The 18266-nt window shown below is 42.6% G+C and overlaps 1 protein-coding gene across 7 annotated transcripts in view; it reads right to left on the bottom strand.

Moving 5' to 3' along the window:
- LOC142585273 (magnesium transporter NIPA2-like) overlaps positions 1–17762 on the bottom strand; it is a 37922-nt gene extending 20160 nt beyond the window's left edge. For all 7 annotated transcript variants that reach the window (XM_075695898.1, XM_075695902.1, XM_075695901.1 and 4 more), the window contains exons 1-8: positions 17465–17762; positions 14444–14646; positions 14289–14345; positions 13171–13261; positions 12035–12195; positions 7433–7698; positions 4213–4339; positions 977–1195 (exon numbers count right to left, since the gene is read on the bottom strand). In XM_075695898.1, coding sequence (XP_075552013.1) covers positions 977–1195; positions 4213–4339; positions 7433–7698; positions 12035–12195; positions 13171–13261; positions 14289–14345; positions 14444–14627 — 1105 coding nt within the window. In that variant the 5' untranslated portion in view covers positions 14628–14646; positions 17465–17762. The remainder of the gene's footprint in view (positions 1–976; positions 1196–4212; positions 4340–7432; positions 7699–12034; positions 12196–13170; positions 13262–14288; positions 14346–14443; positions 14647–17464) is intronic.
- Between the last annotated feature and the right edge of the window lie 504 nt (positions 17763–18266).

Genomic DNA, 18266 nt, shown 5'->3' with positions numbered 1-18266 from the left:
AAGTGGTGTCAGCATACGCTAGCAACAACGACTATAATTTTTGACACAGGTATGTGGTACCAGGATTTCAATGTATTAAAGAGAATGCATACCAGCGTACCTAATTGTGGTACCAGCAGTGCCACCTAGGGATAACCACCTTTTGTCATCAGTGAGACGGGATGCACATAAAGTGCAAACCAGACATTGGCTATAAGCTATGTGCGCTTTCATCTAGCTAAAGAGGAAAATTGCACTGTATTTGTCAGTTTTGCCATCACAACAGTTAATCCATTAAGAAATGCATGGTCACTCATAAAGTGCAGGTCACTACCCCCTCAATGTCTGCCAGTTAAAAAACAAGTGTACAAAACTGCCTCAGATGCTCACTAATGATTCTGTAACTAACCATGCAAGCTCAACAACAGCATTGCCATGGTTATCTGCAATATGATTATCCATGTGTAAGCATCTTTTTAACCTTGGCATCAGTTGCTCTGGCGAAATTGATAAGAGCAGCTGGCCTATCTTACCTTTAACATGAGGCAAGCATACAGGCATTAGTACACTGCTGTACATGAGGCATTCTTGCCGGTAATGTTGGTGGTTCACAAGATAGCTCTGCTGGTAATGTTGCATTCCTTTTAGCATCTTAATCCTCTGCACTCACTACAGGCAAGAGTTGAATGCTCTCCCTGAAGGGCTCCCTATCGCTGTCTGGGACATAAGAGGGCTTAACACTACCTGATAAGCTGACCGCACTCCCACTAAAGACACCGCTGCCCCTATGGATAACCACAGTATTGCTCAAATGTACCCTGTGGCCACTGCAAGTCATCTCTCTCTCAGAGAGGTCTGTTCTGGGCCACTTTCTTCTGTGCTTCGCAAACTGCGAGCCGAAGAATACGCTCGTCACTCAGGCCTAAGAGGGGCCGGTGTCAGTGTATGCTAGTGACAGCGAGCGGATCGTCTTTGGAGCTGATGCGCTGGTACCCACTAGAGACTAGGGCCGACGACCGGTGCGACGAGCCCGGCGGCGAGTCTAGCAGAGCGGTGGTCAGGTCCGGCAGAGTGCCGTCGCCCATGCCACGCTGCTGCTGCTGTTCACGCGTGCTTTGGAGCAGACCCTGGAGGCTGGAGAGGGACACGTCCCAGTCCTTGAAGGCGTTTAGCAGGAATATGGCACACACCACTGTCATGAAGCCTGTGAGGCTGCCTGGAAGAGGAACGACGCTGTTCGTTCACTGTTGTGGTCCCACCGTCTCTTCCGCCTAGCAAGGCTGCAATCTGAACACTGGCTTAAACGGACAATGCAGAGGAACACCAATACTAATTGATAGGTTATGTGATATACAAGCTGAAACACTAGTTGATAAAGTATCTTTTCAAAACTTTACTTTCATTAATTTTATGCCAAGAGCTTCATTATAGAAGACAAAATTAAGGTAAAAATTACTTTCGGCAATTTCGCAATGAAACCCCAGCACCGGTATGCCAGTGTTACATTATGAATTTCAAATCATTTTGTTTATCTTTGGGCCATTGCAGCCCAGTAAATGTTCTTGAAACTTGCTAAGTATAGTTTTTTGCCCTTTTAGAATACAATGTAGTCCATCTTTACTAATACAGGATTAGTTAAGACTCCCGCAGATTTCACCACCAGTATTCCATTCTTTAGTCCCTTTACTGGCTTACCTTAAAGGGGGCCCTGAACCACCTTTTATCGAAGCGAAGAAATGCACTTGAAGTTAAAATGGGTTATTTCAGAAGTACTTTGCCGCAAAAAGTACTTCAATGCGTTCAGCAGAAGCGGAGCTATTCGCAATTAAACACCTCTTTCACTGCGCTCCCATTCCTTCTTCAATGCCTTGCACTGCAAAGGCTACAGCAGAGCGGGGTGTGCCCACAACGCTTTGCCTTCTAAATGTTCTTGTGGATGTTAACGTAGATGTCTTTACTGCCACTACTTTCGATTTTGGCGCCTGCAACGCACCAAGCGTAAGCCAAATGCAGTTGTCCTCAGCGAGCCGCGGTGTGCTTATCCAGTGGACTTGTGGCGGCACACTGCGGCAGCCGCTGTATCTACGCTACGTTGAAGATAGCAGCTACATGCAATTGTGGTGTGTATGAGCAGCGTTTGCTTCGTGCCCTACAGGACTTCACTGCATGCTCACACTCACATGCTGCAGTCTGACCATGCTACGTGGTGCGCACCAACTTTGTCCTTCACCAGCTTGACCGACGGATAGTAGCCACATCCAACTTGCGCATTTTGAAGCACTATGAATAAATACGAAGCGAAGCCTGCCAAGGCGTTCAACCAGGAGCGGCCAGGAGTGAACGCGCATTGGCAAGCATGCGTGTGGTCTAACCTTAAGTTTTGCCTGGTTCGAGGCTAGCTGAGCGTTCAAAATAAGTTGAAATTGGCGAGACCCGCCGGCTATGACACCGATAAGCAGAGTGACTAAAGTTTAATGCCTACACAGGCGGCCACAGCCGAGCTTACATGAGCAGACGGTTGTCGGCTCCTTCCGGAAGTGCACAATTATTATAGAAATTCGAAAGCACATTTTCGCTTACTTCAGCCTGCTTAATGAACTTCGTCAATAAATATACACAGTAAAAGCAAGAAGTGCAGTGATCCAAACACCCTTTTTGGTTGACGTCTGGTATTGGCCAACAGCAGCCACGCATGGGGATCCACTTTATTACGAAATAAAGTGCCCAGAAGAGAATGAGGAGTAGGCAAGTAGGCTCCCATTGCGAAGAGAGCACTTGCGAGCTCCACTCGCTGCATACGACAGCAAAGCTTGGCTGAGATGTTTACAGCAGTGTATGCTTTTTCACCAAGCCCGAGGGGCGGAGTTCAGGACCCCTTCAAGGTAAAAGTGGCTATTTTTGGTATGGTGACAGGGGTAATTCATTTACGCAGCTCAAATTATTTTTCCCTTAGGTGTTCCTTTAAAAAAAAGCCAAATATTTTTAGAGGACCACGGAACTGAAGCCTTTCTTACTTGAGCAGAAACAGCGGGACAGGCAATCGACAGACAACAGTGCTAAAGAACAATTTCACTGTGAATGACTGCATTCACGAACACTCGCATAAGATCAGTAAGCAAGGAAGAGATAACCACCTGTCATTGGATCGCATTAAATGTGGCCGTGAGCCCATTTTTAAAAGACTGTGCCACAACGTCAAACTATCATGACGAGCACATGCAATTAATCTCTGAAACGTTCCACATCCAGAAGAGTAGCACTGCTTGTGTAAGTTTTCCTTTAATTTCACTCCTTCCAAAGGAAATTCCATTCTTGTCATATTGATTACCTTCTTTTTGCATCTGCGCATGCTCCCTTCACATGTTTTCAGGTTTTCCTTTGCAAAGTGGTATGTATATATATGCTGCTTTAAAGAATAAACATTTGGTTGTTTGCTCAGCGTTATTGTCTGTGCCTTACTTGTGCCCTGTTATATTGGGATGTTTTTGCTCAAGTCATAAACCAACCAGCCCAAATGCATATGCATCTGAAGCCTGCTTTCTTTCTTTTTAATGCAAAGCAATGCGCAGAAAAACAAACGAAAGCTAAACTTTTTACAAATGAATGAATGTCATTTTTTATCAAATACAGTCAAATGTTGAACTTGTGCCATCGTGCTCAGAACAAAAACACTTCAGCAGCTGAACACAGTGCTCTACATCATGACGTTAGCACTCTCTAATCACTGAGAGACGCTATGCAGTGCGAAAAAAGTTTACCAACGATGCCTCCAAGGCTACTAGTCTAGATCAGCATCAACTCTGCCTCTCACTTTTGAACTGTCCGCAGTTGTCGATGAGTGTACCATGCCGAGAAGACTAAACAAATCGTATGCAGTTATGAGTTTCTCTGAGCTTGTTGAAATTGTTCACTCTTACTAAAGCAGCGACAATTACATTGGCACAAGCACTGTACGCTTACTTGCATTGTCGATATTGACAATCATCTGTTGCTAAAATTTGTTGCAAGTCTCTTAAGGCAAGCAGAGTGGCAGGTCAGAGAATGAAGAGCTTTCATTAGAAGACACGAAAGCTATATTGCTGTTGAGAGGTGCATAAAACACAGAGCAGTGGCATGCGCACTAAAAACCGAAAAGAGAAAACTAAGAAATAAGGAAAGTCCACATTGAGTCATGAATCATACCACACTATTTAGACATGAAAAAATTTACTACAATGGTTTATCAAGGCTTACCAAGCACATCTTCGCCGCTCATGTTTCCCCATTCCTTGAACAAGATTGCCGATGCAATTAGCACAAACGTCGTAAAGAATACATAGTAGATGGGAGTGACAACGGAGGTATTGAAGACATCCAGTGCCTGAAAACAAGATTTCAAAGGCGGTTAGGTCTACTCTTCATAAAAAATGAAATATGGTAGACATTGAAGATTAAAGTATACACTGTAAAGAGAAAATTAAAGAATTAAATAGCCCTTGAGGCACTAAGCACCAAGCCTGTAAGCTCAGCTGGAATGCTCCCAAAGCAAAAAGTAAGCTGCCCTAAAGTAATCATTGCCACACTTAAGAAATTACTGCGCTTGCAGAAATACAATGGAACATAATATTAATTCAAAACCATTCAAATCCATTCAAAACCGAGCAACTGTATTCATTGTACACTATTAATATAATATCAAAATTTCTGCTTTAAAAGAAAAAATTCACCTTCCTACTCTAATTTTCCTACTACAAATGTGCCTGGATCTACCTTTTTATTAAGTTTTCGGAAGTAACAAGCATACTGTATCTTATGCAAAAGCCATGCAAAATGCTCTGCGCCCACCTCTCGCATGTACAACATTATATTTCCAGCAATAGTTTTCTTTCTTCACTCAACCAAGAACTGAACCGCCCGAACTACCAATAACATTCTCATCACTGAGGCTTCCTGCTACAAGACTGCTATATATAAAAAAAAAAAGACTTAAGTCAAGTCGTTCTGCCTAACTTATACTATGTCATGTCCTCATGTAATGCCACTACCCAGTGGAATTAAATCAACAAATATAATGTGAAGGCAAGCATCTAACAGTTCAGTAAGGAAGAAATTGAAGGAAATCTGCACAACTTTTAACAGCCACACATCATATACAGTGACCAGGTGCCAGTATTGCTTCACTTGTTTCACACGTTTGCTGCTTTACAACAGCACTATGCAATGGGGCATGATGTGGCAGAGTATTGTGAAGAAAGCAAGCACCTCGAGTAACACCCTCTAGAGTTGAAAATGCAGTGAAACAAAGGAAGGCGACAATGACAAATCTGAATTTTATATAGAGTATATTCACCGAGTTATTAAGAGTACGCTGCAGTGTGTGGTAAAAATAGGAGATACAATGTTTCCTTTGGACTGATCATTCTCAATAGCCAATGTCATCGCTGCACGATGAAGACCACTCTCAGACATCTCTGACTGACCGAACCGATTGCACAATTCTGCAAATATTGTAATCTCACCACTCCATCTAGGGCTCTGCTGCTCGCAACGAAGCTTTCCTTTCCTCGGCACCCTTTGTGTTATTTTAAAATACCGCCGGTCATCTTTTCTGTGCAGTAGGTCATCATCATCATCAACCTATTTCATGTCCACTGCAGGGCGAAGGCCTCTCCCTGCGATCTCCATTAGCCCTGTTTTGCGCCAACCGATTCCAACAAGCGCCCCTGAATTTCCTAATTTCATCACTCCACCTAGTCTTCTGCCACCCTCGACTGCGTTGTCCTTCTCTTGGTACCCATTCTGTAACGCTAATGGTACAATGGTTATCTAACCGGAGCATTACATGACCTGCCCAGCTCTATTTATTTCTCTTAATGCCAATTAGAACATCAGCTATACCCATTTACTCTCTGATCCAAACCGCTCTCTTTCTGTCTCTTAACGTTATGCCTAGCAATCTTCGATCCATCGCTCTTTGCGCGATCCTTAACTTGTTCTCAAGCTTCTTTGTCATACTCCAAGTCTCTGCCCCATATGTGAGCACTGGTAAAATACACTGATTGTACACCTTCCTTTTCAATGATAATGGTAAGCTTCCAGTCAGAAGCTGACAATGTTTGCTGTATGCGATCCAACCCATTTTTATTCTTCTATGAATGTCCTTCTCATGATCAGGGTTTCCTGTGATTAATTGACCTAGGTAAATACACTCCTTCACAGACTCTAGAGGCTGACTGGCAATCTTGAACTCTTGTTCCCTTGGCCGGCCATTCATCATTATCTTTGTCTTAACCACACTCTTTTTTAACCTCACTAGGATGTAATCGACCGGCACTTGACTTCCAAGTCACATTGCTGCCTTTCTATCTTGCAATGTTAAATATATCATTTTCCACTCTATAGTTGATAACGGAGTTTGCTCCTTTTTATGCCTGTCATTTTCAATACTTTGGTTCTATGGGGGAGTACTAACAGTACAGTTAATCCTCCATATATAGAAGCCACATTCAGGGTAAAGTTATACCCATTACGTCCAGTACTTGCTATAAAGAAACAAACAAAAATCAATGCCAAGAAATCTACGATTGCGGCCATGCAATTTCAAAACTTTTGCCTCAACATAAGCATGCGTATCGTTCACTACCCATTTATTCACCACAAACCAAGTCAAGCCGAGCTTTGTCTGCTAATCATAGATAGTGCCTGTGACAACAACACTATTGTTGGTCTCTGATGACTTAATGTACAGAAGAATGAAAGTTAGTTTTATGGGTGTTCCAGGGTCTTTCAGCTAGCTTGCATGCCACCTTGAGTTGAGTGCAAAGAAGCTTTGCTTCGCTATATACTATGTTCAATCCTGTATTTTCGGTTTCCTTATAGCAGTACAATACTCACTGAAATAAAACATGGCCAACCAAATTTTCGATTTACTTCACTACATCCGTGTTCACTATATAAAGGTTTGACTGAACTTTCCCACTGTGTAAATTTGCAGTGCAGCAGGAGTGTGCCAAACTGGGCTGGTTGATATATGTCAAAGGGAATCGAACGGTGCAGAAAACAGAGCATGAGGGGAGACAGCAGACACAGCGCTGGCATTCTTTATTGCATATGAACTGCAATATACACGAAACGCAATAGGCACAGATAACATGAAAACACCATCTCATCACAAGCCACTGCTGTCCATAGGCTGTCACACTTTCGATAGGTAGTGTAACTCGCTGTAATCTAGGGATACAGCGGGCGCAAGCTTACGCATGAATCACCATGTTGGTACGTGTGAAATGCTTTGCTAATCTCGCAGGCACATTGCTCTCTGTAGCGTTCTAGGAATGTGCAGCTGTCAAGATGTCATTCGCAACTGCATTTGCAACATTGCAGCACAGAGACTATACAAAGAGAGGAATAACTCTGGAAATGAAGACACGCTCTTCCCAGATTTGCCCTGAATATCATATGTTGCCCAGTTCACCTTGTTGAGATAGTTCATCTGGACCGAGATGCAGATTACGACGCCGACGAGGCAGACCCAAGTGACCCAGGAGGTGAATTCATTGTGGCCGGCAAACGTCTCGCGCAGCGCCAGGCCCAGGCCTTTGCAACCCATGACTGAGAGGGAGCCGATGACCGAGCAGATGGCCACATAGATCACCACGTTGGAGGTGCCGTACTTTGGCGCATAGATCACCATCAGGATGCTGGCCGCCGTCACCACAAAGATCACATACACTATGAATGCTGGGCACATCGGCGTGGCAAGGAAGGAGAAAAAAAAAAAATTAAACACTCATTTCAACAGAAGTGAGGAGACAATTTAGCTGCAATCAGAGCACACAAGTAAGACTATTAAACTTTGGTGTGAAATTTAACTCGTTCATGGGAGGGCTCGTCAGCAACAGGTCCCTTGCACCACCAAGCATCAGAATTGCATGATAATGTAAATAGCGTTAATTACTCACAGACATTTGCTTGTGTTACCTTGGGTGTTCCACAAGGCAGTGTTCTCGGCCCTTTGTTGTTTTTTATTTATATGAATGACTTGCCAACTAATATAGCGTCCTGTGCACATTTGTTTGCAGATGATTGTAAAATATACCATGAAATAAAGTCATCTGATGATAATCGCCTTCTTCAGCAGGACCTTAATAATATTTCTAGGTGGTGTGAAAAATTGTTCACGATGCTCAACTCCTCCAAATGCAAAATGATGACTTTCAGCCATAAACAGGTTAATTCCAAGTTCTTTTACTTTTGAAATAGCATGCCTGTGTATGAAACTGTCGTACAGATAACTCTGCATTCATGTGACACCAAACCTTTCCTGGTCTGACCATACTACTTCCATCTGTGCTAAAGCATCTCGCTCACTTGGTTATCTCTACCGGAACCTGCAAAAATTGCCTGCTCATGTCCATAAATTAGCTTACGTAACTTATGTACACCCCCAACTTGAATTTGCATCTCCAATATGGTCACCGCTTTAGAACTATCTGATCACAAAATTAGAATCAATACAAAACAGAGCTGTAAGGTTTATCTCCAACAAATATACTAACTGGCAATCCAGTGTGTCTGACATGAAAAAAGAAAATGTTCTCCCGCCTTTAGAAAATTGCCACTTAGTCTCGCCTCTGGGCTTGTTGCGCAAGTACGTGTATACGATGGGCCTTCACCCCTGCCACTTAGCACTCCACTGCGCACATCTAGATGTTTGCATAATCATGTTAGTTTTTCACGCATTTTAAAACATACAGAAGCTTTCAATTCATCTGAACTCCCGTGCGCCATGTCACTATAGAATTATATTCCTGATTCGACTGCATCATTAACAAATCCTGTTTGTTTCTGGGAGCACATGTATAGCTTGTACTGCTAGGATAATCTATGTTTACTTTGCTACCATGCCAGCCTTCTCTTTTGTATGTCCCCTTAAAAAATGATGAATGGGCTGTATGTTTCAATAAATAAATAGTCACTTCTAAACTGTTTAACATAAATTCACAAATTAAGTAGCGAGTTAATTACTTCAGGAAACATTTCAGTTATAAAATAGAAGCCAGTCAGTGCTAAGGACCTGTCCATTAGTAGGAACCTTGAAGCAAACTACAGTGGAAACTTGTTGATATGATCTTCATAGGAACTGGAAAATGTAACATATCATCCAAAAATCGTATTATCCAAGGCAAGCTCCAAAAAGTATGAAAATTGGCGAACTCAGTGACGAACTCAATAGCAAAGGTAGGCTCGTGTAATAAATAAAAGTGCATAAAGTGTAAATAAAAGTGCATTGGCTCCGTTTTGTGTGGTGTCGAGTTATGCTGCTCCGTGTAACACATTATGCAGAGCAGCATCACTCGACGACCACACAAAACGTAGCCAATGCACTTTTATTTAGCAACGTCGAAATAGCTAGTAAGTTTATGCTGAACTTTCTTTCAGTATCCATAAAAAGTTCTTTTAGAAGGTAAAAAAGAAGTTGCCATTTCTTCACTCTAATGAGCAACGGCACCCCACCAGTCGGTGTGTGATGCCGTACAGGGTGCGTTTCTCTTCCAGCATGGCTGGGATTCAACACGTTCGTGGGTCATTGGAATGTTATTTAAGCTAGTACACTGGAATATAAAGTTATGAGTTTTGGAAATACCAGTAAAAACCCCCCTTCTGCAGTCATATTATCCAATTTCAGGTGATAAACACGCTCACAATAACCGTATAAATATACACTGCTCCTATGGGATCCTGGCTGGGAAAAGAAAAGGAAACGTATTATCTCAAACAACATATCATTCAGAATCGTATCAACGAGATTCCACTCTAACCTCTGTATCGAGGCCTGTTTCCAAGGTATTTGTTCCCAAAATCTGCCATAACACACAAAGGTGCTCCATGCAATTTTGCTCTACAGCATAAGGAACGCCTTCTAAGAAAGCAATAAGTAAAACAACAATGCTGTTTGCTGCAAATTTGTGAATGGATATCTCAAAAAAAAAAAGTAAATTATGGGGTTTTAAGTGCCAGAACCACTTTCTGATTATGAGGCATGCCGTAGTGGAGGACTCCGGAAATTTTGACCACCTGGGGTTCTTTAACGTGCACCTAAATCTGCACACAGGTGTTGTCGCATTTCGCCCCTATCGAAATGTGGCCGCCGTGGCCAGGATTCGATCCCACGACCTTGCGCTCAGCAGCCCAACACTATAGTCACTGAGTAACCACGGCGGGTTGGATATCTCAAAGCTGCTGCTAATCTCAAAGTACCACAAGGTGGACATATGTTGAGCGGACTGGCTTCAATTCTCCAAAGACATGTTCCCGATAGTAGCTAAAGGGTAAGTGGTAGATTACACACTAGTAGAGTAATAATACATAAGCGATTACCACAGCTGGTGTGATAACCTGGTGCATATGAGCAGATGTATACAACCTGGTGTACATGTAGACAAAAATGCTAGGATGAAAAGCATGTATAGCATATCTGATTAACTCAAGCAGGATAGGAGACTATTTGTCACTGCCCCATTTCGAAGAAGATGCCAAAAAATCATCATCATTATCATGATATCAGTATCGCACCTGGATTCCAGTACACTTAGGGACAGGTAATATGGCATACAAAAAAAAAATAACCTTTTTATCTGCACTTCACTTTGAAATTGCATAAAGCTATCCCAGAGATATGGAAATGTTGAAAATGGAATGCTTCTGCATAAGTCTCACACACATCGCCATCCTTGATGTATGCAAGACATTTCAGCATAGATAAAACAGCAGAATGGAACACTAGTATACTGTGCAGAAAGCACAAGCGTAATGCAAATGCCACACTGTTTTTTACACCATGTTGACATGAACCAACTGGCTGAATAGTGGCCCCTCTTGCAGGGTATTTTAGCTTTACAACTTTATGTTGTATCACAGTTTGAACTTATAGGGGCCCCTAACAGTCCTAACAAGAAAACCTTGTGTCTTGCATTTATTTTTGATGCCAAAGCGTCAAATGGCCCACTGAGCGAAAAAGCTGGTGTCCGTCACCTGTAGCAGCGAAATGGCAGGCAAATTCCCATTGACTGTGACGCCATGTCACGAGTGTGCCGTGACGCAATAGAGCAGGTGAAAGGGAACACCTGCAGTAGCGCTAGGGGAGAGGGCATCGCCGCGACGCCATGTCACTGTCGCTCTCGGAAGCCTGCGTTTTCCGTGCGTTCCTTGTTCATGCAAGCTGCCACCTTTGTTGTAATTGCCCCTCGGTAAGGCCAAACAAAATGCACCAAGCGTCTCAACGTGCTCGCTTGCCCACAAGAAGTTCATCACTCGAAAGACTGCTCAGCAGCATTCAATTGGACATTAATACTTTTGCATTCACAGTGCTTAGGTGTCCTCAGACTTCTTTTTTCTTTTCTGGCTTCATTATGTATGCAGCTGCCCGTAATTACAGTACAAATCTTCAATTCTTCAAAAAAGTGACAAATCATAATTTATACTATAGGAGTCATTATTGCTTATTTTCACTCTAACACTGTACTGCTTTCACCAAAAATAATTTTCCTGGCTAATTGTTTTTTTTTTAACACAACAGTTCAACATGTGCACCAAGTGCAACACGGATTTGGGTAGGGGGGGGGGGGGAGGCATGTCAATCAGGCTGCAGGTTGCATCACCGAGACTGGAGGCAGTAGTAGTGTCGTCACAACTCATCCTACCTATAACTAGCAAGCCTGCTGCAGTAGTCAAACGCCAGAGCACGCTTGCAGTGTCAAAAGCTGGCTACGTGCTGCCAAATCAGCCCTTCTTTCATCCTTTGCTCCGCAATTGTTTGCAATCAACTTGATATAAGCCTTGCTTTTTGCTTCTGCTTCTCATCTCACCTCTCTCATTTTGTTGACCACTTAATGCACTCGGTTTTTGGCAGCACCACAGCACAATCACAGTGCAGCCCGATCACATGTTGACACAATTGTACCACGTGGTGACAACAGGCCGGCTCTGGGGTTTTGTCAGAATGCCTCCGACTAAGATGTCTCGTCAATTCAGACGAAGTTTGTGGTGAACCAGTGATAAAAAAGCATAGGCTCACCAGGTTCAACAATCATGGTGCCGAGCATTTCCATGCTCTCAACGTTGCCCTCTTTGGGGCTGTGCAGTACGATCACTGTAGAGCCAAGCACACAGAGAAGGCACGCAACTTTCCCAATGAGGTTCAGTCGTTCGTTGAGGAACTTGGAAGACAGGATGGCACTGCACTCAAGCATACACGACTGTTATTACACACTCGGACCCCCTCACCATAAGAGTCTACTGCCATAAGATGTCACACCCAACTATATACTAACAGACCAATATATAAGCACAGAAGGAACTCAGCTAAATGCAGCCTCAACATTAAATCAGTAGTTTTATGACCAATGTGTTTCACATGTTTCTGCACCAAAGTATGTGAAATATTTTGCTTGCATACAAGAGTAACTTGTTCTCACAGTAAATCCTACTTTGCTGCTCTCTCAAGAAGCACACAGTGAATTTATATTCTAACTGCATGCAGTTATTACAGATGTCAGAAAGGTAAATATTAAGTTCAGCCAGAGTAACAGATTACAGTCCTGAAAAGTTCTGTGTTGGTTTCAGGCCAAAGGATTACTGTGTCATTGCGAAAGAAATGTGTCTGAAGACAGCACATTTCTTGACAATGGCACATCACCCAGAAAAACAAGTAGACACATATCATCTGTACACGAAAAGACCTGAACTGTGCCAGTCATCTCTGAGGTGATCAGTGGGCAAACGCTATTTCCCGATTTCACATGTGACATAATATGCCATTCAGTGCTGGTTTATTATTTTGGCAGTGGCAACCTAGCTCTACGATTACACCCTTCACTTGCAGATGCACCACTTAGAAAAGTGGCATTTGGAGCACTTATCTGTCATTAAAGTTGGACTCAATACTTGCCTCTAGCATTTGCATAAGTGACTACTTTGAGCTGTACACAACCACACTGGTAGGCTAAGTAAGCTGGTTTACATATTGAAACAAAACACTCAGTCCTTGAACACACTGGCCACACTTCAATCAGGAACTTGATAAACAGGAAAAGGAAACAATTTCCGAATGAGCGCTACATCAAAACAAGAATTCGGTAACCTTTCAAAGTCTAATTTTACTCGGTGAGCTTTCACTCTGCAAGTTTGCTGAAACAAACGCGGCAGCCTCACCTGACTAAGACACTGAGGGCACCCAGTGGTGTGACAAGCGATGCTGGTGCGAAAGCATAAGCTGCAAAGTTTGCAGCTTCTCCAACAGCCACTGAAAGATAGGCATAGTGCAACTTAGATAACACACAGATGGTTTGTGAGCAGATAAAGGGAAAGGTCTATGAGAAGATAAAGTAAAAACAAACCAGATCTTACTCATGCCTCTGGTAACAGCTGTTTTACTACCCGATCCTGAGAAATTATGCACAATACTATGTACAACCAACCCAATCTTCTGAAATAAAGTGGAAAGCTAGAGGCACAGTGCTTCTTGTGTGCTATAGTAGCATAATAGTGTTGTTGCCACTCCACTTTGTTTATGTGTCTTCACCAAAAGATCCCCTTCAGTCAGGGCAACAGAAGGACCTCTTACATTGTGCTGCACGTAAACTAACCCACCTGCCTACTTAATGTGGCTTCAGTTCAGCGTGTTGACTATTGCTACATACGACCACTTTGGCGAAGGCATAACAATGTTTGACACAACGTTGCACGTGTTGAAGTTTCATTAGCGAAGCTGAAATAATTGTTTCTTTTTCCTATAACGCTTGCAGCCAATGACTAATTTGATCACGTGCTTTGAGCTGGTTAGTCAGCTATATTTATAAAAAAATTTACATCAATGATCGTGTACTAAATCAATATTCAATTGTTGTGTACTCATGTGTACTGATTAGGAAATGTACAAAACGCTATTCTACTGCCATGAATTTAATTCAGTGGAGTGTGCAATGCCTCAAAAAAGAAAAAAAGAATTATGTACGTTCAACAGATTTACTGATAGTTCATCATTATTTGTGACTGAAGGTGATACCTTTTTGAATTACTTATAAGCAGCTTGAAAGGACAGAAAATATGGCTAAAAATTTTGCTTCTAGCAGATGCATGCAATCTAACATCTTTCCAACCTGTGCACTTTTGCAGGAAGTGTACTGGGCTGAGCAATGAGGTAGTACACTTAATGGTAATGGTTACACACATGCAGAGCACTTGAAATATGTGCATTTAGTGCATAACAATCCACTGTAGAAGAAGGGAAGCAAATTCTAAGAAACAGATTAATTTTGCATTGCACTCACTGAGGATGAGCCCGGCCCACCACACCCATTCCTTGAGGTAACCATAGCCCCCAGCTCCTGCAGAAGAAAAGACGAATCAGAAAAAGAACTGCTGCAATAATAGACATTGATGCAAGAAAAGCAATTTGCAGGCAAATTCCACCAACGCTGAATACCTGCTCTTGTCTGGCCCTTGCTGTTGATGCGTAAGAGACCTTTCTTCTTTACAATGAAGCTGGTGCCGATAAAGATGCTCGAGCTGATTGCCAATATGAGGCCAGTGTAGAAATGGCTCTTGGCCAGTGCGTCGTTTAGGTCAAAGTCGTTAGACGTCGTCGACATAGCGGGATCGTCGTCCATGGGCTAAATCTTGAAGTTGCTGGTGGTGCAAAGTGGTGGAGAAAATAGAAAGGACGAATAAGTGCCTAGTACCAAGATGACCTTTCCACTACAACCTAGACGGCCCACAATCAGAAATATTTGATGCAGTATATTTTGACAGCATATATCATGCATACAGTCCAAGTATCTCTCCAAACTGTGCATAATGCTATGTGGCATGATATCATCCACATAAGTCAGTTAGACGAGTGTGCATCACTTTTACTGCCGTTAAGGAGGTGCCAACATGACATTTCTGACTTGTCATTTTTTTGTGTTAAAGTGAAGGTCCAAGCACCCTTTTAACCTCAGAAGCAATACTGGCAAGTGCCAGTACACTATAGATAACGTACTATGACACTTGTTTCTATGAACCAGTTTTGGTTTAAGAACACACATACAGTTGATGCGATGACATACTGGCTCACTCTGTTCCTGTGATTGATGCAGTTGCCACATGCAAGTACTTCCTAACGAAAGGTGCGCAGCAATACATAATAATACAATACATAATGAAGCAATCATACCTAGCCTCATTGTTACACTATGTCGGCAAATTTCACTGTCTCACAACAGCGCTGATAATGCCAAGTCCAGCATTTCGAGACAAGTAATTTAACCAACTAAGTAGGATGCCTTATAAATGTTTCCCAAGCTTGATAAGTATGATCCTTTCACATGTGAGAAGCATGTGGTAGAGTTGTTGCAACTTTGAATATGTGTGGCAGTACCCCTTCACCTCAGAAATGCATGTTCAGCATCATACCTCGAGAGATGTGGCCTTGAGCACAATACTCACAGACCAAATTCTGCAAAGGGGTTTGTTCATGACACCTTCTAAGTTGTGTACTGGCACCTCTCAAAGTCTTTTCAAAACGACTGTGTCTGCAATCAACCTTTGAAATGGCAAACTTGCATACAAATGCGCATAAGCCTTAAGCACAGAGCCATTTATAGCTTTATTAAAAGCTTTATGCCACTAAGACCTCAATCATGGTCGCTCTGCTTATAAGCAAGACATGTCACTGCACAGATGCTCAACAGTATACAGATAAATTCATTCTAACTAAAACACATGTGGATACAGTCGAGTGCCCCTACAATAAAATGACCTGTATAAAGAAGGATTCATCACGTCCCAAGTAAATGTTTACCCTTCAGAAGTATTGTGAACACGTATGCAGCAAAGACAACTACAATGAACTTTCCGGTACAATGAAGCAATTTAGGCGTCCCTGATGATTGATTTGTTGCTTTGCAATGAACGCACATAGTAATGATGCCACTCAACTTCTGTGTGCATAAATCAGACAACACCAGAACAGAGACCATGCAGCAGGGTCTCTACTCGGTCGTAAATAACCCCTGAACCACCATCACCACCACCGAACACAAAAATGAAAACGAAAGAAAGCCGAGAGTGAAGGATGAGCTTTTGAGGAGTGGCACAAGCATGGCCTGCAGGCAAAAACAGCAAATATAGGCACAACAACCTTCATCTTCACACTCCCGATCAGCAGCAGCCATCGAACTAGCCATAGAAACCAACACTCCAACACTGGCAAGAGGGACATTCAATGCTCTGCTGCTGTACCTTGGGTAGCTTCTGGATTTCAACATGCAATATTTTCGCCAAGTCAGCTGCTGATGCACATTCCGTAGGATGAAGGGTGCAGATAAATATTAGTGACTTTTTTCATCAAGTATTTTTCGAATTCATGTTAAATAAACCCTTTCTTTTCCTGAACGTGCACACGAACTTTACAACAAAGTGACCTGTATGATGTAGAACTTTTGAGGCCCCAAGAGCTTGGTTAAAAGGATTTTAACTGTAGTTTACTCAATACACATCAGGAGTTAACCTCACTATGGAGACACTTTCAATCAAGAGAGCACAGATGAAGTTTGTTTGCATTAGACAGCGTTGACTCGGGCTGTACCACCGTTGGGAATCTTCGACAAAGTCGAACAACGATCGGGGCAGACAGCCTCAACAGTCTATCTATATCGAACACTCAAACAAACAAAATATAACTACAACAGTCAATGCAACATTTTTCTGACCTCAGCTATATACAAGTGGATAAATAGTAACGCTGTGTTACAACAAAAACAATTAATGGGTGTATAAACAAGAAACAGTCAATGTCACATCAATGCATGCAGTCTGATACGTCTTAAAATGAAAGTAAAATGCTTTGAAAATACAACCAAACACGGTAGCAGAGAAGAGATTCTTGGTATGTAGAAGGTGGCATGAAAGTTGGGCAACATTTATTCACAGCATTCATGTTTAGCGCATAACGCCTTCCTGTGGACATGCTTCGTGCCCCATGGAAGAACATGAAGTGCGACAGCGCTGGTATTGGCACTGCGTTCGAAAATGCTGCTTGGGAAATAAACGGAAAGCGGAAACTCACCAGCTGTTAAACGAAAGCAAATAACACTGCGTTCGAAAACGCCGCTAAGGAAATAAGCGGAAACTCACCAGCTGTTAAACGAAAGCATTGTCACTGTGTTATGTTGATGTATGGTAGCCTTGTACCGCATTTCTTTGGCCGAGCGCTGACGGGACCAACGTATTAGGTGCCACTGTGCCGCGTAAAGGCACCAATTTGGCTTATAACGTGGCCGCCGTGGCGCGAACAGATATTGACACCGACGCAACATCCTATTAGCCGCCCAAAGCTGCGCATTGCGCAAATTTCGTTGTTTTGGTGTTCGCTTCGTGACAGCTCCTCAAAGTGTGCCTAAATAAACAACGTCGAGACACATTCCAAAGCAAATCATCTGCTGTCATAAAAACGGTTACTCACCTTTTAGCCTATCGAGGATCCATGCAGAGATAATCGGTTACTGCAAGCCGAGCACCGCGCACCTGATATGCAGTCGTCATTTGGCATGCCAAGGACGCGAAGTCTCTATTCGAATAAATTTTGACAACCCGATCGTTAAGCCGGGCTGTTTCCGACAGCCAAGACAGACGAAGGTGCTACCTCATACAAATCGGTATCCCACAGCTGGTACAACACGGTCCGACGCACACACAGCGAGCTACGAATGAGGTACCACCATTCGCCACTTTGGTTTCTGTCACTACGCTGCAAACGTGCAACTTATCGCGTTTACGGCAACGCATCGCTATTGAGGCCACTATGCCAGGGTAGCCTACGGCGCAGTTTTTTACGCTAAGTGTGAAGAAAAGAGTCAATAATTATTGTTTTTCTTCAAAAATATATCAAATTACTGAGTAGTAATATTGCGTCCCCCTATTCCAGAGTCAAGTCAGACTTTTTCTTTGTAAGTTAGATTTCCATGCATTAAATATTGTTTTACATAAAAACAAGAATTATACGCGCTTATCACTATACTTAACATTACCGTTGAAGTTCTACAGCTTTAAAATATACTTGTTAGGCATGTTATTTTGCATAGAATAGTTACAAAGCTCGCTCATAACTATTTATGTTAACATTGCGTTGAAGTTTCGGTTTTGGTTCCATGTACTAGCACTATCACTAAAGCTAGTAATCACTAGCTCTTTTGAAATTACATGCAAATAACTGCAAGAGTTTATCCTTTTTTTTTTGCCTACCGACTGTGCAAAAAAATAAGGGG

This window comes from Dermacentor variabilis, chromosome 6 (genome assembly GCF_050947875.1).
Source record: "Dermacentor variabilis isolate Ectoservices chromosome 6, ASM5094787v1, whole genome shotgun sequence".
NCBI classification, from domain to species: domain Eukaryota; kingdom Metazoa; phylum Arthropoda; class Arachnida; order Ixodida; family Ixodidae; genus Dermacentor; species Dermacentor variabilis.
This window is presented reverse-complemented; position numbering and strand designations above follow the sequence as displayed.